At 53.2% G+C, this 27,145-nt stretch overlaps 1 protein-coding gene across 1 annotated transcript in view; it reads right to left on the bottom strand.

The window, feature by feature from the left end:
* smg1 (SMG1 nonsense mediated mRNA decay associated PI3K related kinase) overlaps positions 1–23,356 on the bottom strand; it is a gene marked incomplete at both ends in the record, with an annotated part of 53,895 nt that extends 30,539 nt beyond the window's left edge. The window contains 16 exon segments of the mRNA XM_042313421.1: positions 1,743–1,968; positions 2,851–3,002; positions 5,174–5,403; positions 7,313–7,474; positions 8,471–8,651; positions 9,382–9,630; positions 11,903–12,041; positions 16,247–16,391; positions 16,572–16,751; positions 16,945–17,046; positions 18,924–19,163; positions 19,657–19,777; positions 20,845–20,995; positions 21,656–21,800; positions 22,722–23,098; positions 23,292–23,356. Of these exon segments, the coding sequence (XP_042169355.1) occupies positions 1,743–1,968; positions 2,851–3,002; positions 5,174–5,403; positions 7,313–7,474; positions 8,471–8,651; positions 9,382–9,630; positions 11,903–12,041; positions 16,247–16,391; positions 16,572–16,751; positions 16,945–17,046; positions 18,924–19,163; positions 19,657–19,777; positions 20,845–20,995; positions 21,656–21,800; positions 22,722–23,098; positions 23,292–23,356 (2,865 nt within the window).
* Positions 23,357–27,145: the final 3,789 nt, after the last annotated feature.

The following is a 27,145-nucleotide window of genomic DNA, read 5'->3' as shown; positions in this document are numbered from 1 at the left end:
AAAAGGGGAAGTGTAGAAAGTCCATGTTCTGTTTTTTTTAAATATTTTTTTATAAATTTTAGCTAAATATTTATTACATGTTTTATTTAACTAGGCAAGTCAGTTAAGAACAAATTATTATTTTCAATGACGGCCTGGGAACAGTGGGTTAACTGCCTGTTCAGGGGCAGAACGACAGATTTGTACCTTATCAGCTCGGGGGTTTGAACTCGCAACCTTCCGGTTACTAGTCCAACACTCTAACCACTAGGCTACCCTGCCGCCCCTGTTCAAATATATTATTGTTGAATATGAATGTTCGTTAGGAGGGACTCAAAGGACAACAGTCTAGTTTGAGTTCCTGATAAGGCAGACCCGTTGCTGAGGAAACTGATTATAGTCCTATCCCATACAGACACACTGCAGGGAGGGGAGGGGGGCCACAGGGGCCCACCCTGAAGACCATCTGATTATAGTCCTATCCCATACAGACACACTGCTGGGAGGGGGGCCACAGGGGCCCACCCTGAAGACCATCTGATTATAGTCCTATCCCATACAGACACACTGCTGGGAGGGGGGCCTCAGGGGCCCACCCTGAAGACCATCTGATTATAGTCCTATCCCATACAGACACACTGCTGGGAGGGGGGCCACAGGGGCCCACCCTGAAGACCATCTGATTATAGTCCTATCCCATACAGACACACTGCAGGGAGGGGAGGGGGGCCACAGGGGCCCACCCTGAAGACCATCTGATTATAGTCCTATTTCCACACCCATAAGGCTCCTAGACTCAGGCAGGGCCATGACAATACCAGTGAGAGGAAGCTACTGTGTTTCTGCCCAGCAACAGAGAAGGTGTGTATCTTAGACACAAGGAGATGACGACTCCTGGTCAGAAGGTATAGAGATGTGTTTGTGTGATGTCTTGTATGTTGTCTTCGCATCTGTATGACCCAGCGAGTGAATAAACTTGGGTTTGAGCTTTTTCTAGGTCGTCTGTGAGGTTTTTTTCTCTGTTTGTTGAGACCCTAACAATATGGGTAGCACCATCTGGAAATGCTATAGTAACAACTGACGCCCCTTTCCCAATGCATCATTGGCAGGTTTGAGCAAACAGAGTTTAGGCACGGGGACTGACAGTGGCACCTGGTCACCACTGGACCTGAAAAGGTTTCTCCCAAGCGTGACAGCTCTGTCATTGAGATCAGGACAGTAACATTAGGGTAAGAAACTATACACAATGTTTTTACGTTGGTAATTATAATATTTACATTTTAAAAGTATTTATTCTGATGGATAAGATTGGTGCGAAATTAACTTTGGTTTTGATAACAACAAGCCAAAACCAGACACGCTAGCCAGCTGGGTTTCTCTCTCTCGTCTTTACGATGCTAATATTCTCCTTGTCAATATGAGCATCTTATTTTGTACAGTTACCAATTTGAAGACCATTTGTCATTAGCTAGAAATCTCAATATCTGCGGTGCTGTTCATTTTAACGTCATCTCCCCGAGTCTACCTTTACCCATTAGTGGGGGACAATGGGAAGCTGATCCAAGATCAGCCTATAGTGGCAACGCCACCCTACCCCCTCGGGGAACGCCACCCTACCCCCTCGGGGAACGGGAACGCCACCCTACCCCCTCGGGGAACGGGAACACCCTACCCCCTCGGGGAACGGGAACACCCTACCCCCTCAGGGAACGTCACCCTACCCCCTCAGGGAAACCCCCCCCACCCCACGGTCCTGGTCGTACCTGTTTGAACGGGACCCAGCTGCTGGCCGGGTTGGCCGGGTTGTGAGGGCTCTTCAGTCTCTCCAGGGCCGAGGTGATGGCGTCCCCGTAGGTCTGCTGGAACCAGGTCTCGTGGGGGGTCTCGGCGGGCGTCGTGGTGATGCTCCTCACGTGGTCCAGAGCGAACACCACGGGACGCATCAGAGCGGAGTGCTTCTCACACATGATGGCCACCTTCTCCTCCCTGACAGACGAGACACACTGTTCATCTATGTTCCTTTGACTGAGGTTAAAACAGGACAGTGTTGTATAGTTAGCGAGTGAGAAGTGCAGAGGGTCAGAATGAAACCCAGGACCTGAGACGGGGCCTAGGCTACCCAGTACCTGAGACGGGGACTCGGCTACCCAGTACCTGAGACGGGGACTCGGCTACCCAGTACCTGAGACGGGGACTCGGCTACCCAGTACCCGAGACGGGGCTACCCAGTACCCGAGACGGGGCTACCCAGTACCCGAGACGGGGCTACCCAGTACCCGAGACGGGGCTCGGCTACCCAGTACCTGAGACGGGGACTCGGCTACCCAGTACCTGAGACGGGGCCGGGCTACCCAGTACCTGAGACGGGGCTCGGCTACCCAGTACCTGAGACGGGGACTAGCTACCCAGTACCTGAGACGGGGCCGAACCTCCCAGTACCTGAGACGGGGACTGGCTTTGTACCTGAGACGGGGTCATTACCTGAGACGGGGACTTGATTAATCCAGTACCTGAGACGGGGACTAGCGGCTGCCCAGTACCTGAGACGGGGTGTACCCTAGGCTGTGCCCCAGTACCTGAGACCCTAGGACCCTAGAGGCTGTGCCCAGTACCTGAGACCTAGGGACTAACCTCTAATTATTTGCATTAATGAACTGTTTTGTGACTGGGAGTTGGGGTCATTCTGAAACCAAATCCTAATCAAATCCTATACTTCGTGTACCCCAGCTGCTGAATCCCTAGTAGGACGTGCATGTGTTGCCCTAGCAGCGTGTGCCACAACTCCCCACAGCGTGTGCCCTAGTCAGTGTGCCCTGCAGCTGTGTGGACCTGGGGACCCACAGACAGACACACAGAGTCACACGTGGTTAGCGTAGTGTGTTGTTGTTCTGCACTCTCTTGACCTCGTCCTCCAGCTGCTGAATCCTGCGCAGGACGTGCATGTGTTGCTGCTGCAGGACGCCCAGCCACAACTCATCCCACAGCAGAGTCACGCGCCGCAGCTCTCCCACTAGCATCTGGACCTGGGGACCCACGGACAGACACACAGAGTCACACGTGGTTAGCACAGGAAGCTCTCCCACTAGCATCTGGACCTGGGGACCCACGGACAGACACACAGAGTCACACGTGGTTAGCACAGGAAGTTCTCCCACAAGCCTCTGGACCTGGGGACCCACAGAGTCACACGTGGTTAGCACAGGAAGTTCTCCCACTAGCATCTGGACCTGGGGACCCATGGACAGACACACAGCCCACGGAGATGCATAGTCAGTTCGCAGAGGGAAAGACCAATCATTTAACCCAGTGAATTAAACTTATTGGTGCCAATCAGCTTTGAAAACAGCATATTGGACATGATGGTTTGCACCATATTATCACCAATAACGTTCTATATATCAGTGAACTGAGGAAAGGTCACTTTCTCTGAATGCCGGATGGTGTTTAATAGCCAGTTAACTAGGGGAGATCAATTATCCTCGTTTTGGAAATAGTTGTACCCCAGTAAGGACAGTACATTCATTCACCATTTCAAAAACCTCTACACGCCATGTAACATTATTCAAGAGGGTATAATTATGTGCAGCATGAGTGGGGAGCTAGCTAGGACTAGGGGGACATAATTAACTGTAACACCAGTAATGAGGGGAAGCATTTAGCTTTAACACCAGCAGTAGGGGGAGGTAATTACCTATAACACCATAGTGGGGTTGGCTGCAGTAGGGGGAAGTGTTTACCTGTAACACCATAGTGGGGTTGGCTGCAGTAGGGGGAAGTGTTTACCTGTAACACCATAATGTGGGGTTGGCTGCAGTAGGCTGCACCATAGTAGGGGGGGGAAGTGTTTACCTGTAACACCATAGTGGGGTTGGCTGCAGTAGGGGGAAGTGTTTACCTGTAACACCATAGTGGGGTTGGCTGCAGTAGGGGGGTGTTTAGTGTTTACCTGTAACACCATAGTGGGGTTGGCTGCAGTAGGGGGGGTGTTTACCTGTAACACCATAGTGGGGTTGGCTGCAGTAGGGGGAAGTGTTTACCTGTAACACCATAGTGGGGTTGGCTGCAGTAGGGGGAAGTGTTTACCTGTAACACCATAGTGGGGTTGGCTGCAGTAGGGGGGAAGTGTTTACCTGTAACACCATAGTGGGGTTGGCTGCAGTAGGGGTGGGGTTGGCTGCAGTAGGGGGAGTGTTTACCTGTAACACCATAGTGGGGTTGGCTGCAGTAGGGGGAGTGTTTACCTGTAACACCATAGTGGGGTTGGCTGCAGTAGGGGGTTTACCTGTAACACCATAGTGGGGTTGGCTGCAGTAGTGTTTACCTGTAACACCATAGTGGGGTTGGCTGCAGTAGGGGGTGTTTACCTGTAACACCATAGGGGGTTGGCTGCAGTAGGGGGAAGTGTTTACCTGTAACACCATAGTGGGGTTGGCTGCAGTAGGGGGAAGTGTTTACCTGTAACACCATAGTGGGGTTGGCTGCAGTAGGGGGGGGGGGAGTGTTTACCTGTAACACCATAGTGGGGTTGGCTGCAGTAGGGGGAAGTGTTTACCTGTAACACCATAGTGTGGTTGGCTGCAGTAGGGGGGGGGGAAGTGTTTACCTGTAACACCATAGTGGGGTTGGCTGCAGTAGGGGGGTGTTTACCTGTAACACCATAGTGGGGTTGGCTGCAGTAGGGGGAAGTGTTTACCTGTAACACCATAATGTAACACCATAGTTGGCTGCAGTAGGGGGAAGTGTTTACCTGTAACACCATAGTGGGGTTGGCTGCAGTAGGGGGGTAACACCATAGTGGGGTTGGCTGCAGTGTTTACCTGTAACACCATAGTGGGGTTGGCTGCAGTAGGGGGAAGTGTTTACCTGTAACACCATAGTGGGGTTGGCTGCAGTAGGGGGAAGTGTTTACCTGTAACACCATAGTGGGGTTGGCTGCAGTAGGGGGAAGTGTTTACCTGTAACACCATAGTGGGGTTGGCTGCAGTAGGGGGAAGTGGGGGGAGTTTTACCTGTAACACCATAGTGGGGTTGGCTGCAGTAGGGGGAAGTGTTTACCTGTAACACCATAGTGGGGTTGGCTGCAGTAGGGGGAAGTGTTTACCTGTAACACCATAGTGGGGTTGGCTGCAGTAAGGGGGAAGTGTTTACCTGTAACACCATAGTGGTATTGGCTGCAGTAGGGGGAAGTGTTTACCTGTAACACCATAGTGGGGTTGGCTGCAGACAGCTTGTCCACTATCTTGCTGTAGCAGTCATGCATCATGGCCTGGTCCTGGCTGGAACACAGCGCAGGAAACTCCTCACCCCGCCCATCTTCTTCCTGGGAGGCGGGGTTACTGCCTAGTGTCCCCTCCCCTTCCTCACACAGCCCCTCCCCCTGCATGCTGCCCAGGAAGGTGGGCAGGGCCGACGGGAGCTTGTTTCCTGGGAGACAAAGATGTTATGGCGAGTTGAGACAATTTGGTTTAAATAATGCAAAAACACAATGTCGGAGAAGAAAGTAAAAGTGCCATGTAAAAAAGTTAACATTTAAGTTCCTTGCTCAGAACATATGAAAGCTGGTGGTTCAATATTCCCAGGTAAGAAGTTTTAGGTTGTCGTTATTATAATAATAATAGGGCTCGCTCTCTCTTCCATTTGTATTTCATATACCTTTGACGATTGGATGTTCTTATAGGCACTATAGTATTGCCAATGTAACAGTATAGCTTCCGTCCCCCTCCTCGCCCCTACCTGGGCTCGAACCAGGAACACATCGACAACAGCCACACTCGAAGCATCGTTACCCATCGCTCCACAAAAGCCGCGGGCCTTGCCGAGCAAGGGGAATAACTACTCCAAGTCTCAGAGCGAGTGACGTTTGAAACGCTATTAGCGCACCCCGCTAACTAGCTAGCCATTTCACATCGGTTACACCAGCCATTAGGCTGATAGGCTTGAAGTCATAAACAGTGCAATGCTTGAAGCACAACGAAGAGTTGCTGGCAAACGCAGGAAAGTGCTGTTTGAATGAATGCTTACGAGCCTGCTGCTGCCTACCACCTCTCAGTCAGACTGCTCTACCAAATCATAGACTTAATTATAATATAATGACACACAGAAATACGAGCCTTAGGTCATTAATATGGTCAAATCTGGAAACTATCATTTTGAAAACAAATCGTTTATTCTTTCAGTGAAATACGGAACCGTTCTGTATTTTATCTAACGGGTGGCATCCCCAAGTCTAAATATTGCTGTTACATTGCACAACCTTCAATGTTATGTCATAATTATGTACAATTCTGGAAAATTAATTACGGCCTTTGTTAGGAAGAAATGGTCTTCACACAGTTCGCAACGAGTCAGGCGGCCCAAACTGCTGCATTTACCCCGGACTCTGTTGCACTGAACGCAAGAGAAGTGACACAATTTATCCAGTTAATATTGCCTGCTAACATTAATTTCTTTGAACTAAAAATGCAGGTTTAAAAAATATATACTTGTGTGTCCTGATTTTAAGAAAAGGCATTGATGCTTATCGTTAGGCACATTGATGCTTATCGTTAGGCACATTGATGCTTATCGTTAGGCACATTGATGCTTATCGTTAGGCACATTGATGCTTATCGTTAGGGCATTGACATTGATGCTTATCGTTAGGCGCATTGATGCTTATCGTTAGGCGCATTGATGCTTATCGTTAGGCACATTGATGCTTATCGTTAGGCACACATTGATGCTAGGCACATTGATGCGTTAGGCACATTGATGCTTATCGTTAGGCACATTGATGCTTATCGTTAGGCACATTGATGCTTATCGTTAGGCGCATTGATGCTTATCGTTAGGCGCATTGATGCTTATCGTTAGGCACATTGATGCTTATCGTTAGGCACATTGATGCTTATCGTTAGGCACATTGATGCTTATCGTTAGGCGCATTGATGCTTATCGTTAGGTACATTTGTGCAACGATTGTGCTTTATTCACAAATGCGCTTTTGTTAAATCATCGCCCGTTTGGCGAATTAGGCTGTGATTCGATGATAAATTAACAGGCACCGCATTAATTATATGCAACGCAGGACAAGCTAGATAAACTAGTAATATCATCAACCATGTGTAGTTAACTAGTGATTATGTGAAGATTGATTGTTTTTTATATGGTAAGTACAATGCTAGCTAGCAACTTATCCTTTGCTCCTTGCTGCACTCGCGTAACAGATAGTCAGCCTGCCACTCAGTCTCCTCGTGGAGTGCAATGTAACCGGCATCCAAAAATGCAGATTACCGATTATGAAAACTTGAAATCGGCCCGAATCAATCGGTCGACCTCTAGTGTGTGTGTGTACCTGCGTGCTGGGCCTCTCCTCCCAGAGACAGTGATCCGACTATAGCAGGGTACAGGATGAGGTGTGGTGAGTCCTGGGCAACGCGACACAGCAGACTACAGATACTCTGTCTGATGTAAGCCTCTGGGTGGTTCAGACGAGAGAACAGCTGGGGGATGATGCCTGGAGGGGAGAGGGGTTGAATTAGCAGGAGACAGGAGAGAGAACAGCTGGAGGGGAGAGGGGTGAATTAGCAGGAGACAGGAGAGAGAACAGCTGGAGGGGAGAGGGGTTGAATTAGCAGGAGACAGGAGAGAGAACAGCTGGAGGGGATGATGCCTGGAGACAGGAGAGAGGGGTTGAATTAGCAGGAGACAGGAGAGAGAACAGCTGGGGGATGGGGGGGGGAGGGGGTTGAATTAGCAGGAGACAGGAGAGAGAACAGCTGGGGATGATGGGAGGGAGAGGAGACAGGAGAGAGAACAGCTGGGTTGAATTAGCAGGAGACAGGAGAGGCAGCTGGGTGGGGGAAGGTCTCAGGACAGGAGAGAGAACAGCTGGGTGGGGGAGATGATCTCTCCATAAAGTGTTCTGGAGGTCTTGAATTAGCTATGTCAGTTTATTAAAGATTCAGCTTCCTTTCTAGGGGGAGCAGCTGGAGGGGGAGAAATAGCAGAGACTCCCAGCTGGGGAGAGGGTTGAATTAGCAGGAGACAGGGGAGAACAGCTGGAGGGGGAGAGGGGTTGAATTAGCAGGAGACAGGAGAGGAACAGCTGGGGTCTCAGCTAGGGGCCAGTGGAGATGATTGAATTAGCAGGAGACAGGGGAAACAGCTGTTTACCAGGAGACAGGGGCCAACAGCTGGGGGGAGAGTGTATTGAACTAGAGTGGGGGGAGAGGGTTTTATTAAATAGTTAATTCATTCATGGGGGTCTGTGTTTTACAGGAGACAGGAGACAGCTGGGTGGGGGGGGGCTGAATTAGCTGGAGTGGGGTCTGTGTGGAGATTAGAGGGGCCAGTGGGGGTCTGTGTTTATTAAATATTAATTCATTCATAACAGGAGCCTTCAGAAAAATATAGAGCTCCTTCTGGGTCAGTGTGTGTTACCCCTCCGGGGAACAGTGGGGGTCAGTGTGTGTTACCCCTCCGGGGAACAGTGGGGGTCAGTGTGTGTTACCTCTCCAGGGGGCGGTGGGGGTTGAGGCGAGCCCAAGCTCAAGCCCCTCCCTCAGCTCCCCGGCGTGCTTCACCAGCAGCCGTAGCAACCGCAGCGTCGCCATGACGATGATATCGTCGTTACTCTGCTTGCTGTTCTGATTGGTCAGCAGCAGCTTGGGGTCATCCTCATCGATGGGAACCTGAGGGAGGAAGAAGAGAGACATGGAAGGATGGAAGAAGAGAGACATGGAGGGATGGAGGAAGAAGAGATGGATGGAGGAAGAAGAGAGATGGATGGGAGGGATGGAGGAAGAGATGGGTGGATGGATGCAGGGAAAGGGACAAGGCTATAAGAGAAGGCATCTTCCTACAACATCCCAAACTTCCACAAGTTCTAGATGAATAGAAACAGTCAAGTGAATAGCAATACCGGGAAGAAAAACATCAATTCTACTTTAACATTCATCTTGTAGACAGAACTCATAGGGCTCCCAGACACATTAACTGGACAGAACTCGTAGGGCTCCCAGACAGATTAAACTTCATCCTGGACTAAAAAGAACATCCAAAGGAAAATTCCCATGGAAATAGTCCCTGACTAACCAGTCCCAGTACCCCCTGCCAGTCCCAGTACCCCCTGCCAGTCCCAGTACCCCCTCCCAGTCCCCCCCGCCAGTCCCAGTCCCCCCACTGCCAGTCCCAGTCCCCCTGCCAGTCCCAGCCCCCCCTGCCAGTCCCCCCTGCCAGTCCCCCCCTGCCAGTTCCAGTCCCCCCCTGCCAGTTCCAGTCCCCCCTGCCAGTTCCAGTCCACCCCCTGCCAGTCCCAGCCCCCCCTGCCAGTCCCAGTCCCCCCCTGCCAGTCCCAGTCCCCCCTGCCAGTCCCAGTCCCCCTGCCAGTCCCAGTCCCCCTGGAGAGAGAGTTCCACCCACCTGTCCAGCGTTGAGTTTGAGGAAGGTGAAGTAGGCACCGCAGGAGACCCTGTAGAGACTGAAGATCCTGTCCACCACCCTCCTCCAGACCCGGATCAGACCCTCCATCACCCCACTACCCCCACCCTGGACCCCCTCCACCTCCCCCTGCTCCTCCAGCCAGGGACAGGCAGACAGCAGCTGTCTCCAGATCACATCCACCATGTCATCCTCCTCCTCATCCTCCTGCTGCAGGGCCATGTCCTCATCCTGGAGGGAGAGATGGGAAGAGGGAGAGAGAGAAAGGGGGGGTGGGGGAGAGAGAGAAAGGGGGAGAGAGAAAGAGGGGGGAGAGAAAGGGGGAGAGAGAAAGAGGGGGAGAGAGGGGGAGAGAGAAAGAGGGGGAGAGAGAAAGAGGGGAGGGAGAGAGAAAGAGGGGGAGAGGGAGAGAGAAAGAGGGGGAGAGGGAGAGAGAAAGAGTTATGAGCAGGCAGATGGTAAATCCCAAACCCAGACCTGCCAAGAGCTGCACAGCAAATTGGAGCTGTAGCAGCCCCCCTCCCGCATATTCGTGCTGATTGTGAGTCTGATCGTGATTCTAGAATTGTACCAAGTCTATACAGGGTTGGAATACTTTCCTGACAACATTCCATTCAACCTGGTAAACGTCCCTAACATGTAAATAGAACGAACACCAACAGCCTTTATTCTTGGGGTTTTGTCTGAACGTTGTTCGCTGGTTCTCTCCCCAATTCGCTGTTTCAGCCTTTGGAAAGGTGCTGATTGGATTTCTTTACAGCACATACATTATTTCAGATTTTCAAAACTGATCATCTAAAATCTAGTGCCAAGGCATTTTAGAAGCATTGCCTCCATAGCCAATACCTGACACTCATTCATTCTTCATCGCTCAGTCTTCTACACTACAATTACAGTCTATCAGGTTGAATGATCCAAAGAGTATAAAAGAGGTAGAGATCAGAAATCAAGACTAGAGAGTCTAAAAGAGGTAGAGACAGTCAGAAATCAAGACTATAGAGACTAAAAGAGGTAGAGATCAGGAATCAAGACTAGAGAGTCTAAAAGAGGTAGAGACAGTCAGAAATCAAGACTATAGAGACTAAAAGAGGTAGAGACAGTCAGGAATCAAGACTAGAGTCACTAAAAGAGGTAGAGACAGTCAGGAATCAAGACTAGAGACTAAAAGAGGTAGAGACAGTCAGGAATCAAGACTAGAGACTAAAAGAGGTAGAGACAGTCAGGAATCAAGACTAGAGTCACTAAAAGAGGTAGAGACAGTCAGGAACCAAGACTAGAGAGACTAAGAGGTAGAGACAGTCAGGAACCAAGACTAGAGAGACTAAGAGGTAGAGACAGTCAGGAACCAAGACTAGAGAGACTAAGAGGTAGAGACAGTCAGTCTCTATAGTCTTGGTTCCTAAGAGGTAGAGACAGTCAGGAACCAAGACTAGAGAGTCTAAAAGAGGTAGAGACAGTCAGGAACCAAGACTAGAGAGACTAAAAGAGGTAGAGACAGTCAGGAACCAAGACTAGAGAGACTAAGAGGTAGAGACAGTCAGGAACCAAGACTAGAGAGACTAAGAGGTAGAGACAGTCAGGAACCAAGACTAGAGAGACTAAGAGGTAGAGACAGTCAGTCTCTATAGTCTTGGTTCCTAAGAGGTAGAGACAGTCAGGAATCAAGACTAGAGAGTCTAAAAGAGGTAGAGACAGTCAGGAACCAAGACTAGAGTCTAAAAGAGGTAGAGACAGTCAGGAACCAAGACTAGAGAGACTAAGAGGTAGAGACAGTCAGGAACCAAGACTAGAGAGACTAAGAGGTAGAGACAGTCAGGAACCAAGACTATAGAGACTAAGAGGTAGAGACAGTCAGGAACCAAGACTAGAGAGACTAAGAGGTAGAGACAGTCAGGAACCAAGACTAGAGAGACTAAGAGGTAGAGACAGTCAGTCTCTATAGTCTTGGTTCCTAAGAGGTAGAGACAGTCAGGAATCAAGACTAGAGAGTCTAAAAGAGGTAGAGACAGTCAGGAACCAAGACTATAGAGACTAAGAGGTAGAGACAGTCAGGAACCAAGACTAGAGAGACTAAGAGGTAGAGACAGTCAGGAATCAAGACTATAGAGACTAAGAGGTAGAGACAGTCAGGAATCAAGACTATAGAGACTAAGAGGTAGAGACAGTCAGGAACCAAGACTATAGAGACTAAAAGAGGTAGAGACAGTCAGGAACCAAGACTAGAGAGACTAAGAGGTAGAGACAGTCAGGAACCAAGACTATAGAGACTAAATGAGTTAGAGACAGTCAGGAACCAAGACTAGAGAGACTAAGAGGTAGAGAGATACATGGAAAAAGACAGACACATACCAAGCCCCTGAGTAATGCAGTTCCATGTAGACTCAGTTCTAAACTTCTATCCTGGATGAACTACGATCTGGTCAGAACACTGGGAGAAAATACGAGATGTGTACATACTAAATCAATAGTTACTAATTCATTCCTCATGAGCGCACACACACACCTGTATTCCAGCAGGTCGACACATGGCCTGACCCAGGATGCTGAAGATGTTCTCCTTGTCCTCCTCACTGGTGCATTCTGGGAGAAGGTCCTCGATCTCCTTCTTCTCTCCCGGGAGCAGGGGCACACCTTCACCTTGACTGGAGGGATGGAGGGAGGAGATGAAAGAGAGATGGGAGGAGTAAGGAACGGACGGACGTAGGGGAGGAGAGGTGAAAGGAGAGGGAGAAAGGAGAGGGAGGAGAGAGGAGAAAGGAGAGGGAGATGGGAGGAGAGAGAGGAGTAAGGAACGGACGGACATAGGGGAGGAGAGGGAGATGGGAGGAAGAGAGGAGATGGGAGGAGGAGAGGACATGGGAGGAGAGAAAGGAGAGGGAGATGGGAGGAGAAAGGAGGGAGATGGGAGGAGAAAGGAGAGGGAGATGGGAGGAGAGAGAGGAGAAAGGAGAGGGAGGGAGAGAGAGAGAGGAGAAAGGAGGAGAGAGAGGAGAAAGGAGAGGGAGATGGGAGGAGAGAGAGGAGTAAGGAGAGGGAGATGGGAGGAGAGAGAGGAAAGGAACGGACGGACATAGGGGAGGAGAGGTGAAAGGAGAGGGAGATGGGAGGAGAGAGAGGAGTAAGGAGAGGGAGATGGGAGGAGAGAGAGGAGTAAGGAACGGACGGACATAGGGGAGGAGAGGTGAAAGGAGAGGGAGATGGGAGGAGAGAGAGGAGTAAGGAACGGACAGACATAGGGGAGGAGAGGTGAAAGGAGAGGGAGATGGGAGGAGAGAGAGGAGAAAGGAGAGGGAGATGGGAGGAGAGAGAGGAGAAAGGAGAGGGAGATGGGAGGAGAGAGAGGAGTCAAGGAACGGACAGACATATGGGAGGAGAGGTGAAAGGAGAGGGAGATGGGAGGACGAGAGTTATCAGCTTCTACCAGGAGATCAGGAGGGAGGAGAATGTTAGAGCTTCTAGAGGTGAAAGGAGAGGGAGATGGGAGGAGAGAGAGGAGTATGTTATCAGCTTCTACCACAGACAGACATAAAAAAGGAGTATGTTTAAAGGAGCAGGGCTTCTACCACAGAGAGACCTCATGTTATCAGCTTCTAACAGAAGACATACCTCATGTTATCAGCTTCTACCACAGAGAGGGAGATGTTATCAGCTTCTACCACAGAACGCAGACCTCATGTTATCAGCTTCTACCACAGAAGCAGACGTCATGTTATCAGCTTCTACCACAGAGATGGGACCACCTCATGTTATCAGCTTCTACCACAGAACGCATACGGGATGTTATCAGCTTCTAAAGAACGCAGACCTCATGTTATCAGCTTCTACCACAGAACGCACAGACCTCATGTTATCAGCTTCTATGGGAGGTTATCAGCTTCTACCACAGAACGCACACCTCATGTTATCAGCTTCTACCACAGAACTTCTACCACAGGAGCACCACGTCATGTTATCAGCTTCTACCACAGAACGCACACTTCTCATGTTATCAGCTTCTACCACAGAACGCAGCACGTCATGGGAGCTTCTACCAGAACGCACCACCTCATGTTATCAGCTTCTACCACAGAACGCACCACGTCATGTTATCAGCTTCTACCAGAGGTAGAGGAGAGGGAGATGTTATCAGCTTCTACCACAGAACGCACCACCTCATGTTATCAGCTTCTACCACAGAACGCACCACCTCATGTTATCAGCTTCTACCACAGAGAGCACCACCTCATGTTATCAGACCACAGAGCACCACCTCATGTTATCAGCTTCTACCACAGAGACCACCTCATGTTATCAGCTTCTACCACAGAAGGCACCACCTCATGTTATCAGCTTCTACCACAGAACGCACCACGATGTTATCAGCTTCTACCACAGAGTAAGGAACGCACCACCTCATGTTATCAGCTTCTACCACAGAGCACCACCTCATGTTATCAGCTTCTACCACAGAACGCACCACCTCATGTTATCAGCTTCTACCACAGAACGCACACCTCATGTTATCAGCTTCTAGACAGAGGCAGACCTCATGTTATCAGCTTCTCAGGAACTCATGTTATCAGCTTCTACCACAGGGAGCACCACCTCATGTTATCAGCTTCTACCACAGAGCACCACCTCATGTTATCAGCTTCTACCACAGAAGGCACCAGATGTTATCAGCTTCTACCACAGAACGCACCACGACATAGGGGAGGAGAGGTAAAGGAGAGGGATGTTATGGGAGGACAGAGAGGAGACCACCTCATGTTATCAGCTTCTACCACAGAAAGGACAGGGAGATGTTATCAGCTTCTACCACAGAACGCACCACCTCAGTTATCAGCTTCTACCACAGAACACCATGTTATCAGCTTCTACCACAGAACGCACCACCTCATGTTATCAGCTTCTACTTCTGGGAGACCTCAGATCAGCTTCTACCACATGTTATCAGCTTCTACCACAGAACGAAGGACCTCATGTTATCAGCTTCTACCACAGAACGCACACCTCATGTTATCAGCTTCTACCACAGAACGCACCACCTCATGTTATCAGCTTCTACCAGAGCACCACCAGAAGACACTGTTATCAGCTTCTACCACAGAACGCACCACCTCATGTTATCAGCTTCTACCACAGAACGCACCACCTCATGTTATCAGCTTCTACCACAGAGACGGGACCACCTCATGTTATCAGCTTCTACCACAGAACGCACCACCTCATGTTATCAGCTTCTACCACAGAAGCACCACCTCATGTTTAGAAAGGAGAGGGAAAGGACAGAACGATGTTATCAGCTTCTACCACAGAACGCACCACCTCATGTTATCAGCTTCTAGAGACCACCTCATGTTATCAGCTTCTACCACAGAACGCAGGATGTTATCAGCTTCTACCACAGAACGAGGTCATGTTATCAGCTTCTACCACAGAACGCAGAACCTCATGTTATCAGCTTCTACCACAGAAGCACCACCTCATGTTATCAGAGAGGGAGGAGAGAGATGTTATCAGCTTCTAGAGAGGAGAAAGCACCACCTCATGTTATCAGCTTCTACCAGAGAACGCAGAACCTCATGTTATCAGCTTCTAGGACAGAACGCACCACCTCATGTTATCATTCTATACAGAATAAAAAACCTCATTATGTTTAAATCAGCACCACCTCATGTTATCAGCTTCTACCACAGAACGCACCACGTCATGTTATCAGCTTCTACCACAGAACGCAGCACGTCATGTTATCAGCTTCTACCACAGAACGCAGCACGTCATGTTATCAGCTTCTACCACAGAACGCAGCACGTCATGTTATCAGCTTCTACCACAGAACGCAGCACCTCATGTTATCAGCTTCTACCACAGAACGCAGCACGTCATGTTATCAGCTTCTACCACAGAACGCACCACGTCATGTTATCAGCTTCTACCACAGAACGCACCACCTCATGTTATCAGCTTCTACCACAGAACGTTATCACTTCTCATGTTATCAGCTTCTACCACAGAACGCACCACCTCATGTTATCAGCTTCTACCACAGAACGCACCACCTCATGTTATCAGCTTCTACCACAGAACGCACCACCTCATGTTATCAGCTTCTACCACAGAACGCACCACCTCATGTTATCAGCTTTACCACAGAACGCAGTTATCAGCTTCTACCACAGAACGCACCACCTCATGTTATCAGCTTCTACCACAGAACGCAGCACGTCATGTTATCAGCTTCTACCACAGAACGCAGCACGTCATGTTATCAGCTTCTACCACAGAACGCAGCACGTCATGTTATCAGCTTCTACCACAGAACGCATCACGTCTATATTCATGTTATCAGCTTCTACCACAGAACGCACCACGTCATGTTATCAGCTTCTACCACAGAACGCAGCACGTCATGTTATCAGCTTCTACCACAGAACGCAGCACGTCATGTTATCAGCTTCTACCACAGAACGCACCACGTCTATATTCATGTTATCAGCTTCTACCACAGAACGCATCACGTCTGTATTCATGTTATCAGCTTCTACCACAGAACGCACCACGTCATGTTATCAGCTTCTACCACAGAACGCATCACGTCTATATTCATGTTATCAGCTTCTACCACAGAACGCATCACGTCTGTATTCATGTTATCAGCTTCTACCACAGAACGCATCACGTCTGTATTCTATATTCATGTTATCAGCTTCTACCACAGAACGCACCACGTCATGTTATCAGCTTCTACCACAGAACGCATCACGTCTGTATTCATGTTATCAGCTTCTACGGCAGAACGCATCACGTCTGTATTCATGTGTTTCATGATAACCTGCTGGGTGACAACAACTGTCAGAATATGTACCTGGCGTTGTCGACCACCTTCCGTCCCCAACGATAGGCCCAGCTGGCGAGAGCCGCCCAGGACTTGGCCACCTCCGGAGCCTGACTGGTGGACAACTGGTAGAGCTGCCCCAGGACCAAGTCTGGTTCTCCTACACCCACACTCACTATGGATGCAGAGAGAGAGGGGTTAGGGTGTAGGGGTTAGGGTACAGACTGGTAGAGCTGCCCCAGGACCAAGTCTGGTTCTCCTACACCCACAATGGAGGCAGAGAGAGAGGGGTTAGGGTGTAGGGGTTAGGGTACAGACTGGAGGAAGAGAGGGGTTAGGGAGGGGGGTGTCCTACCTGTGGTCTCAGCTGTGATTCGGGGCATGCCCTGGTCCTCTAGGGGTAGCTCCAGCAGGGCTGTGATATTCCGGCTGATGGGGGGCAAGGCGGCGACCCCTGGGGTCATGACCCCTGACCTCTTCACCACCTGTTTGAGCTGAGGGGTCATGTCCTTCCAGTCCGCCAGCAGCCACTTACCTACAGACACAGAGACAGACGGTTGGAACAGCGTTTTCTAAAACGCCAGACATCCATTACCCAGCATGCACAGGGAGACTGGTACCAACCCCGGTCCGCCTTGCATTTCAAATGGCACTCTACTACTACCCCCAATAAGAGCCCCTACGTAGGGAATAGGGGCCATGTGTGACACAGTGGAACCACTACTTACACAGAGTGAGGACGGAGCGACAGGCCGCTCGCTCACACTTTCCTGAGCGACAGAAAGACAGAGCACAGGAACTCAACATCTCCATGGCTGCCAGGGACTGACCTGGAGGGGAGACGGGGAGAGGGAAGGAGAGGAGACGGGGAGAGGGAAGGAGCTTCTACGAGGGAGGGGAAGGAGAGGAGACGGGGAGAGGAGAGGAGGAGGAGGGGAGAGGGAAGGAGAGGGAGGAGAGGAGAGGGGAGAGGAGAGGGGAGAGGAGAGGAGAGGAGAGGAGGACCTGGAGGGGAGAGGAGGAAGGAGGAGGAGAGGAGGAGAGGAGGAGGAGAGGGAAGGAGGGAGGGGAGGGAGAGGAGAGGGAAGGAGAGGAGAGGGAGGGAGAGGGAAGGAGAGGAGGAGAGGAGAGGGGAGAGGGAAGGAGAGGAGGGAGAGGGAGAGGAGAGGGGAAGGAGAGGAGGGGAGAGGAGGACCAGAGGAGGGGAAGGGGAGAGGAGAGGGAGAGGAGAGAGGGGAGGAGAGGGAGGGAGAGGAGAGGGAGAGGGAAGGAGAGGGGGAGAGAGGAGAGGGGGAAGGAGAGGAGGGGAGAGGAGAGGGAAGGAGAGGAGGGGAGAGGGGAGGGGAAGGAGGGAGGGGGAGAGGGAGAGGGAGAGGGAGGGGGGGAGAGAGAGGGAGGAGGGAGGGAGAGGGAGACACAGAGGAGGAGAGGAGGGAGAGGGGGGAAGGGGAGGAGAGGGAGAGAGGGAGAGGAGGGAGACTGAGAGGAGGGAGGGAGGGAGAGGAGACGGGGAGAGGAGAGGAGGGAGAGGGGAGGAGGGAAGAGGAGAGGGAGAGGGGAAGGAGGAGGGAGACCAGACGGGAGGAGGGAGAGGAGAGGAGAGAGGAGGGGAGAGGAGAGGGGGAAGGAGAGGAGAAAGAGACGGGGGAGAGGGGGAGAGGGAAGGAGAGGGAGGGGAAGGAGGGAGGAGAGGAGGGGAGAGGAGACGGGGAGAGGGAAGGAGAGGAGGGAGAGGGAGACGGGGAGAGGGAAGGAAGGAGGAGAGGGGAGAGGAAGGAGGGAGGGGAGAGGAGAGAGGGGAGAGGAGGGGAGAGGAGAGGAGAGAGGGGGGAGAGGAGGGGAGAGGAGAGAGGGAGGGAGAGGAGAGGGGAGAGGGAGGAGGGAGAGGGAGAGGAGGGAGAGGAGAGGAGAGGAGGGAGAGGGAGAGGAGAGGAGGGGAGAGGAGAGGGGGAGAGGGGAGAGGAGGGGAGGGAGAGAGAGGAGGAGAGGAGAGGGAGAGGAGAGAGGGAAGGAGAGGAGGGAGAGGAGACGGGGAGAGGGGGAAGGGAGAGAGGGAGGAGAGGAGGAGGGAGAGGAGAGGGGAAGGAGAGGAGGGGAGAGGAGGGGAAGAGAGGGAAGGGAGGAGAGGAGGGAGAGGAGAGAGGGACAGGAGAGGAGAGGAGGGAGAGAGGGGAACAGAGGAGGGGAGAGGAGGGGAGAGGAGAGGAGGGAGAGGAGGGGAGAGGAGAGGGAAGGAGAGGAGGGGAGAGGAGAGGAGAGGGGAAGGAGAGGAGGGGGGGAGAGAGGGAGAGGGAGGAGGAGGGGAGAGGAGACGGGGAGAGGAGAGGAGAGGGGGAGGAGACGAGGGAGAGGAGGGGAGGAGGGAGGGGAGAGGAGGGGGAAGGAGAGGAGGGGAGAGGAGAGAGGGAGAGGAGAGGGGGGGAGGAGAGGGGAGGAGGGAGGGGAGAGGAGAGGGAGAGGAGGGAGAGGAGAGGAGAGACCAGAGGGGAGAGGGAGAGGGAGAGGGAGGGGTAGAGGAGGAGAGGGACAGGAGAGGAGAGGGAGAGGGGGGAGAGGAGGGAGGGGAGAGGGAAGGAGAGGAGGGAGAGAGGTGGAGGCATGAGAGAGAGTTGGGCGAGGAATAAGTGGATAAAGAGAAAGACAAGTGAGCCAAAACACACACACACACACACACACAAACAAACAAACACACACCACACAAACACACCCGCGGTGCAGAGGACTTTAGCCTTCTCGATCTGTAGTTCAGGTCCCCACTTCTCCCCCACAGCACCCGCTAGTGACAGACGCCTGAACGCACGGCTCAACCCCTCCTCCTCCTCCTCCTCTTCCTCGCTGCACTGGCCCAGCAGACGCGTTGCCAGGGCGATGTTCCCCTGTTTCCGGGCGAACTTGACGGCCGTCAGACATAGTTCCATCAGGTGGCCATCCAGCGGAGCAGAGGAGCCTGGGTAATGGAACACAGGAAGAGGGAGAGGGTTAGCGTGAGTCACATGACAAAGACACAGCGATGGGGACAACATACACACACAAACACAGGGACACACACACAGGGACACACACACACAGGGACACACACACAGGGACACACACAGGGACACACACACACAGGGACACACACACACAGGGACACACACACACAGGGACACACACACAGGGACACACACAGGGACACACACACAGGGACACACACAGGGGGACACACACACAGACACACACACACACAGACACACACAGAGACACACACACACACACAGGCGCACACACACAGACACACACACACACAGGGACACACACACACACACAGGGACACACACACACACACACACACACACACACACACACACACAGGGACACACACACACACAGGGACACACACACAGACACACAGACACAGACACACACACAGACACACACACACACACAGGGACGCGGTCTACCTTTCAGCCTGAGCAGTAGCTGTCTCTGGTAGATGGTGTATCTCAGTGCGTGGAGCCACGGCTGGACGTCCTGTTGTTTACAGGTGCTGAGAGCTTCACTGTACAGAGGGATCAGACAGTCCTGGAGAGGAGGAGAGGGTTAGGGGGGTGTACACACACACACAGCAGTATGTAGGCACCCCTTCAAATTAGTGAATTTGGCTATTTCAGCCACGCCCGTTGCTGACAGGTGTATAAAACCGAGCAATCTCCATAGACAAACATTGGCAGTAGAATGAGAGACTGGTACGCCCGCTGAAGAGCTCAGTGACTTTCAATGTGACACCGTCATAGGATGCTACCTTTCAAACTTCTGCCCTGCTAGAGCTGCCCCGGTCGGCTGTGAGTGCTGTTATTGTGAAGTGGAAACCTCTAGGAGCAACAACGGCTCAGCTGAGAAGTGGTAGGCCACACAAGCTCACAGAACAGGACCGCAGAGTGCTGAAGCGCGTAGCTCTTAAGAATCGTCAGTCCTCGGTTGCAACACTCACTGCTGAGTTCCCAACTGGCCTGCACAGAGCCCTGACCTCAACCCCATCGAACACCTCTGGGATGAATTGAAACGCAGACAGCGAGTCAGGCCTAATCACCCGACCTCACTAATGCTCGTGGCTCAATGGAAGCAAGTCCCTGCAGCAATGTTCCAACATCTAGTGGAAAGCCTTCCCAGAAGAGTGGAGGCTGTTATAGCAGCAATGTTCCAACATCTAGTGGAAAGCCTTCCCAGAAGAGTGGAGGCTGTTATAGCAGCAATGCTGTTTCCCAGAAGAGTAGGCTGTTATAGCAGCAATGTTCCAACATCTAGTGGAAAGCCTTCCCAGAAGAGTGGAGGCTGTTATAGCAGCAATGTTCCAACATCTAGTGGAAAGCCTTCCCAGAAGAGTGGAGGCTGTTATAGCAGCAATGTTCCAACATCTAGTGGAAAGCCTTCCCAGAAGAGTGGAGGCTGTTATAGCAGCAAAGGGGGGACCAACTCCATATTAATGACCATGATTTTGGAATGAGATGTCGGACGAGCAACATACTGTTGGTCATTTAGAGTACGCTGAGTGTGTTCTCCAGGGCAGAGCAGCAGTGTAGATGCAGGCTGGCGAGGGTCTGTGTGTGTGTGTGTGTGTGTGTGTGTGTGTGTGTGTGTGTGTTCTCCACCTCCTGTCCGCTCAGTGTGTTCTCCAGGGCAGAGCAGCAGTATAGCTGCAGGGTGGCCAGAGTGGGCAGGCCGTCAGAGAGGGTGAGGGTGGAGAGGCGGAGGGGACCCAGAGAGATACGACCCGTCTGCTTCAGGTAACGGACCAGGGTACTGTAAAACACACACAGAAGACGTAAGATATTACCTCTCCTTCCTCCCAGGGTCTTCATTTCCTGTCTCTGATTGAAAAGGAAATGACTGGGTTCAGAAACAAGGTGGAAACTCCCACTACGGCTCCACCAATTACCGAAGCGTTTAGACAGGTGGGAAGGACCCATAGGGCAGCACAGACAGAACCCGCAGTCAGTCCAACAGAACTCGGCTCAACCCAAATGGTTCCCTATATAGTGCACTCCTTTTGACCAGGACCCATAAGGCAGCACAGACAGAACCGGCAGTCAGTCCAACAGAACTCGGCTCAACCCAAATGGTTCCCTATATAGTGCACTCCTTTTGACCAGGACCCATAAGGCAGCACAGACAGAACCGGCAGTCAGTCCAACAGAACTCGGCTCAACCCAAATGGAACATCATGGAAGAGCTCAATGAAATACTGGCGTCTCCTCGGTCTCCCATTGGATGACAAAACCAGAGGTCCCCGCCCCTCTCACCTCCTCCAATGGGTTTTTGAGAAGGAGACGAGGTGTATGCGATTGAGATCTTCCCAATGAAGTGTTCCACAATCCAGCAGGTTTTTGTTCCTACCCAGCACTAACACATTAATACAGGATTCAACTAAAAGTGATCTCCAAGATCCAATGAGAGACTCACTCCGAGGTGGGCATGGCCTTCTGTTCCTGCTCGTGATTGGCCGTTGTCATGGCAGCCACAGCGCTCCGCAGCAGCTGCACCTCAATGGCCTTCTGCAGTTCTGAGGGGTCCGGACTCAACACTGCCGGGAGGAGACGCTTCAGGTCTACACACACACACACACACACACGTTAGAAACAAACAGACACGTTAGTAAAACATACACCATTAAGACACACACCTCTAAGGAGTCTAGACTCAAAACTGAAGGGGGCAGTCTCAGACACCCTCCTAACTAGTTTATTCTTGGAGAAGGTAGAGTTGACCAGGCCTTAGTCCTCTCAGACACCCTCCTAACTAGTTTATTCTTGGAGAAGGTAGAGTTGACCAGGCCTTAGTCCTCTCAGACACCCTCCTAACTAGTTTATTCTTGGAGAAGGTAGAGTTGACCAGGCCTTAGTCCTCTCAGACACCCTCCTAACTAGTTTATTCTTGGAGCAGGTGGAGTTGACCAGGCCTTAGTCCTCTCTCTCTCCCCTCCTACCTAGTTTATTCCTTGGAGTTTGTCCTTGGAGCTTGGAGAGGTGGAGTTGACCAGGCCTTAGTCCTCCCTCTCTCCCTCCTACCTAGTTTATTCTTGGAGCCAGGTGGAGTTGACCAGGCCTTAGTCCTCTCTCTCCCTCCTACCTAGTTTGTCCTTGGAGCAGGTGGAGTTGACCAGGCCTTAGTCCTCTCTCTCTCCCTCCTACCTAGTTTGTTCTTGGAGCCAGTTTAGTGGAGTTGACCAGGCCTTAGTCCTCCCCTCCTACCTCTTGGAGCAGGTCCCCTCCTACCTAGTTTATTCTTGGAGCAGGTGGAGTTGACCAGGCCTTAGTCCTCTCTCTCTCCCTCCTACCTAGTTTATTCTTGGAACAGGTGGAGTTGACCAGGCCTTAGTCCTCCCTCTCTCCCTCCTACCTAGTTTGTCCTTGGAGCCAGTGGAGGTGGAGTTGACCAGGCCTTAGTCCTCTCTCTCTCCCTCCTACCTAGTTTATTCTTGGAGCAGGTAGAGTTGACCAGGCCTTAGTCCTCTCTCTCTCCCTCCTACCTAGTTTGTCCTTGGAGCCAGTAGAGGTGGAGTTGAGCAGGCCGTAGTCGTCTCTCTCCCCCGCCAGGAGCTCCAGCTGAGCACGGCATTCTGGGAAGTCTCCGTCCTCGAAGCAGCTCAGTGCCCGTACGTAGTTGAAGTCTGTCTTCAGGTGCACGCTCGCTGCGGCAGGGTTACCAGGGTTCTTCTTGAGGGCGTGCACGCTGGCCTGCCACTCCTGCACCGAGGACCAATCGCCGAGGGCCACATAGCACTGGCATGCCTTATTGGCAAGGAGGTTGAGCACCTCGGAGGAACACTCGTTGGACTTGAGGAGAACCGTCTTCCTGCCGTCACCTGAAGGAGAAAGAGAGGGGAGAGGCAGAAGGAGAAGAGTCCTTGGAGCCAGTGGAGGTGGAGTTGAGAGGGGGAGGGGAGAGAGAGAGAGGGAGGGAGGCAGAAGGAGAGAGAGGAGTTTAGGAGAGAGTGGAGAAGAGAAGAGCACGGCAAGGGGAGGAGTCTCCCTCCCTCAGAGAGAGCTTAGTGGTACAGAGTTGAAGGGTCTTCAGGTGCACCCGGAGGCAGGGTTACCAGGGTTTGTCCTGGAGGGCGTGAGAGGCCTGGACCGAGGACCAGGAGGAGATAGCACTGGCAGCCTTAGGGCAAGGAGGTTGAGCAGCCAGAGGAGGGTTGGAGAGGAGAGAGAGAGGAGGAGAAAGAAGGGGAGAGGAGGAGGGAGAGAGGAGGGGGAGGAAGGAGGAGAGGAGAGGAGGAGGAGGAGAAGGAGGGGGAGGGGAGGAGGGGGAGGGCCAGAGGTTCTGTCTTGGAGAGAGGAAAGGGGAGGAGGAGAGAGAGAGAGGAGGGAGAGAAGGACTGGCAGGAGGAGAAGGAGGAAAGGGAGGAGAGAGAGAGAGGAGGAACAGGGGGAGGAGGAGAGAGAGAGGAAAGGGGGAGGAGGAGAGAGAGGAGAGAGAAAGGGGGGGAGGAGGAGAGAGAGAGGAAAGGGGAGAGGAGAGAGAGAGAGAGGAAAGGGGGGAGGAGGAGAGAGAGGAAAGGGGGAGGAGGAGAGAGAGAGGAAAGGGGGAGGAGGAGAGAGAGAGGAGAGGAGGGGAGGAGGGGAGAGGAGGAGAGGTTCTTCTTGAGGAGAAGGGGGAGGAGGAGAGGAGAGGGGAGGAGGGAGAGAGGGGAGGAGGAGGAGGGGAGGAGAGGAGAGAGGAAAGGAGGAGGAGGAGAGAGAGAGGAAAGGGGAGGAGGAGGAGAGAGAGGAAAGGGGGAGGAGGAGAGAGAGGGGAAGGGGGAGGAGGAGGAGAGAAGAGGGGGAGGAGGAGGAGGGGAGGGGGAGGAGAGAGAGAGGAAAGGGGGAGGAGGAGAGAGAGAGGAAAGGGGGAGGAGGAGAGAGAGGAAAGGGGGAGGAGGAGAGAGAGAGGAAAGGGGGAGGAGGAGAGAGAGGAGGGGGAGGAGGAGAGAGGGGGGGAGAGGAGGAGAGAGAGGAAAGGGGAGGAGGAGAGAGAGGAGGGGGAGGAGGGAGAGAGAGGGGGGGAGGAGGAGAGAGAGGGGGGGAGGAGGAGGAGAGAGAGGGGGAGGAGGGAGAGAGAGGAAAGGGGGAGGAGGAGAGAGAGAGGAAAGGGGAGGAGGAGGAGAGAGAGGAGAGGGGGGAGGAGGAGAGAGAGGAGGGGAGGAGGAGAGAGAGGGAGGAAGAGGGGGAGGAGGAGAGAGAGAGGAAAGGGGGGGAGGAGAGAGAGAGAAAGGGGGAGGAGGAGAGAGGAAAGGGGGAGGAGGAGAGAGAGAGGAAAGGGGAGAGGAGGGGAGAGAGAGGAAAGGGGGAGGAGGAGAGAGAGAGGAAAGGGGGAGGAGAGAGAGAGAGGAAAGGGGAGGAGAGAGAGAGGAAAGGGGGAGGAGGAGAGAGAGAGGAAAGGGGGAGGAGGAGAGAGAGAGAAAGGGGGAGGAGGAGGAGAGAGGAAAGGGGAGGAGGAGAGAGAGAGGAAGGGGAGGAGGAGAGAGAGGGAAAGGGGGAGGAGGAGAGAGAGGAAAGGGGGAGGAGGAGAGAGAGAGGAAAGGGGGAGGAGGAGAGAGAGGAAAGGGGGGAGGAGAGAGAGAGGAAAGGGGAGGAGGAGAGAGAGAGGAAAGGGGAGGAGGAGAGAGAGGGAAAGGGGGAGGAGGAGAGAGAGGAAAGGGGGAGGAGGAGAGAGAGGAAAGGGGGAGGAGGAGAGAGAGAGGAAAGGGGGAGGAGGGGAGAGGAGAGGGGGGGAGGAGGGAGAGAGGAGGAGGAGAGAGAGAGGGGAGGAGGAGAGAGAGAGGAAAGGGGGAGGAGGAGAGAGAGAGGAGGAGGAGGAGGAGAGAGAGAGGAAAGGGGAGGAGGAGAGAGAGGAAAGGGGGAGGAGGAGAGAGAGAGGAAAGGGGGAGGAGGAGAGAGAGAGAGGGGGAGGAGGAGAGAGGAGAGAGAAAGGGAGGAGGAGAGAGAGGAAAGGGGAGGAGGAGAGAGAGAGGAAAGGGGGAGGAGGAGAGAGAGGGAAAGGGGGAGGAGGAGAGAGAGAGGAAAGGGGAGGAGAGAGAGAGGAAAGGAGGAGGAGAGGGGAGGAGGGGAGAGAGAGAGGAAAGGGGGAGGAGGAGGAGAGAGGAAAGGGGAGGAGGAGAGAGAGGAAAGGGGAGAGGAGAGAGAGAGGGGGAGGAGGGGAGAGGAGAGAGAGAGGAAAGGGGAGGAGGAGAGAGAGAGGAAAGGGGGGAGGAGGAGAGAGAGAGAAAGGGGGAGGAGGAGAGAGAGAGAAAGGGGAGGAGGAGAGAGAGAGAAAGGGGGAGGAGGAGAGAGAGAGGAAAGGGGGAGGAGGAGAGAGAGAGGAAAGGGGGAGGAGGAGAGAGAGAGGAAAGGGGGAGGAGGAGAGAGAGAGGAAAGGGGAGGAGAGAGAGAGAGAGAGGGGAGGAGGAGAGAGAGAGGAAAGGGGGAGGAGGAGAGAGAGAAAGGGGAGGAGGAGAGAGAGGAGGGGGAGGAGGAGAGAGAGAGGAGGGGGAGGAGGAGGAGAGAGGAGGAAAGGGGAGGAGGAGAGAGAGAGGGGGAGGAGAGAGAGAGGGAGGAGGAGAGAGAGAGGAGAGGGGAGGGGGAGGAGGAGAGAGAGAGAGGGGGAGGAGGGGAGGAGAGGGGGAGGAGAGAGAGAGGAAAGGGGGAGGAGGAGAGAGAGAGGAAAGGGGGAGGAGGAGAGAGAGGAAAGGGGGAGGAGGAGAGAGAGAGAGGAAAGGGGGAGGAGGAGAGAGAGGAAAGGGGGAGGAGGAGAGAGAGAGGAGGGGGAGGAGGAGAGAGAGAGGAAAGGGGGAGGAGGAGAGAGAGAGGAAAGGGGGAGGAGGAGAGAGAGGAAAGGGGAGGAGGAGAGAGAGAGGAAAGGGGGAGGAGGAGGAGAGGAGGAAGGGGGAGGAGGAGAGAGAGAGGAAAGGGGAGGAGGAGAGAGAGAGGAAAGGGGGAGGAGAGAGAGAGGAAAGGGGAGGAGGAGAGAGAGGAGGAGGGGAGGAGAGAGAGAGGAAAGGGGGAGGAGGAGAGAGGAGGAAAGGGGAGGAGAGAGAGAGGAAAGGGGAGGAGGAGAGAGAGAGGAGAAGAGGGAGGGGGAGGAGAGAGAGGAAAGGGGGAGGAGGAGAGAGAGAGAGGGGGGAGGAGGAGAGAGAGAGGAGGAGGGGGAGGAGGAGGAGGAGAGGAAAGGGGGAGGAGAGGAGGGAGGAAGGGGGAGGAGGAGAGGAGGGAGAGAGAGAGGAGGAGGAGGAGGGGGAGGAGGAGAGAGAGAGGAAAGGGGGAGGAGGAGAGAGAGAGGAGGAGGAAGGAGGAGAGGAAAGGGGGAGGAGGAGAGAGAGAGGAAGGAGGGGAGAGGAGGGGGAGGAGGAGAGAGAGGAGGGGGGAGGAGGAGAGAGGGGAGGAGGAGGGAGGAGGAGGGGGGAGGAGGAGAGGAGAGAGAGGAGGAGGAGAGAGAGGAAAGGGGGAGGAGGAGAGAGAGGAAAGGGGGAGGAGGAGAGAGAGAGGAAAGGGGGAGGAGGAGAGAGAGAGAAAGGGGGAGGGAGAGGAGAGGAAAGGGGGAGGAGAGAGAGAGAGGAAAGGGGAGGAGAGAGAGAGGAGGGGGAGGAGGAGGAAAGGGGGGAGGAGGAGAGAGAGAGGAAAAGGGGAGAGGAGGAGAGGAAAGGGGAGGAGGAGAGAGAGGAAAGGGGGAGGAGGAGAGGAGGGAGAGGAAAGGAGGAGGAGGAGAGAGAGAGGAAAGGGGGAGGAGGAGAGAGGAGGAAGGGGGAGGAGGAGAGAGAGAGGAAAGGGGGAGGAGGAGAGAGAGAGGAAAGGGGGAGGAGGAGAGAGAGGAAAGGGGGAGGAGGAGAGAGAGAGGAAAGGGGGAGGAGGAGAGAGAGGAAAGGGGGAGGAGGAGAGAGAGAGGAAAGGGGGAGGAGGAGAGAGAGAGAAAGGGGGAGGGAGAGAGAGAGGAAAG

Source organism: Oncorhynchus tshawytscha, unplaced genomic scaffold, assembly GCF_018296145.1.
Source record: "Oncorhynchus tshawytscha isolate Ot180627B unplaced genomic scaffold, Otsh_v2.0 Un_contig_5573_pilon_pilon, whole genome shotgun sequence".
NCBI classification, from domain to species: domain Eukaryota; kingdom Metazoa; phylum Chordata; class Actinopteri; order Salmoniformes; family Salmonidae; genus Oncorhynchus; species Oncorhynchus tshawytscha.
The sequence above is the reverse complement of the archived record's forward strand: the minus strand, read 5'-3'. Positions and strand labels throughout refer to the sequence as shown.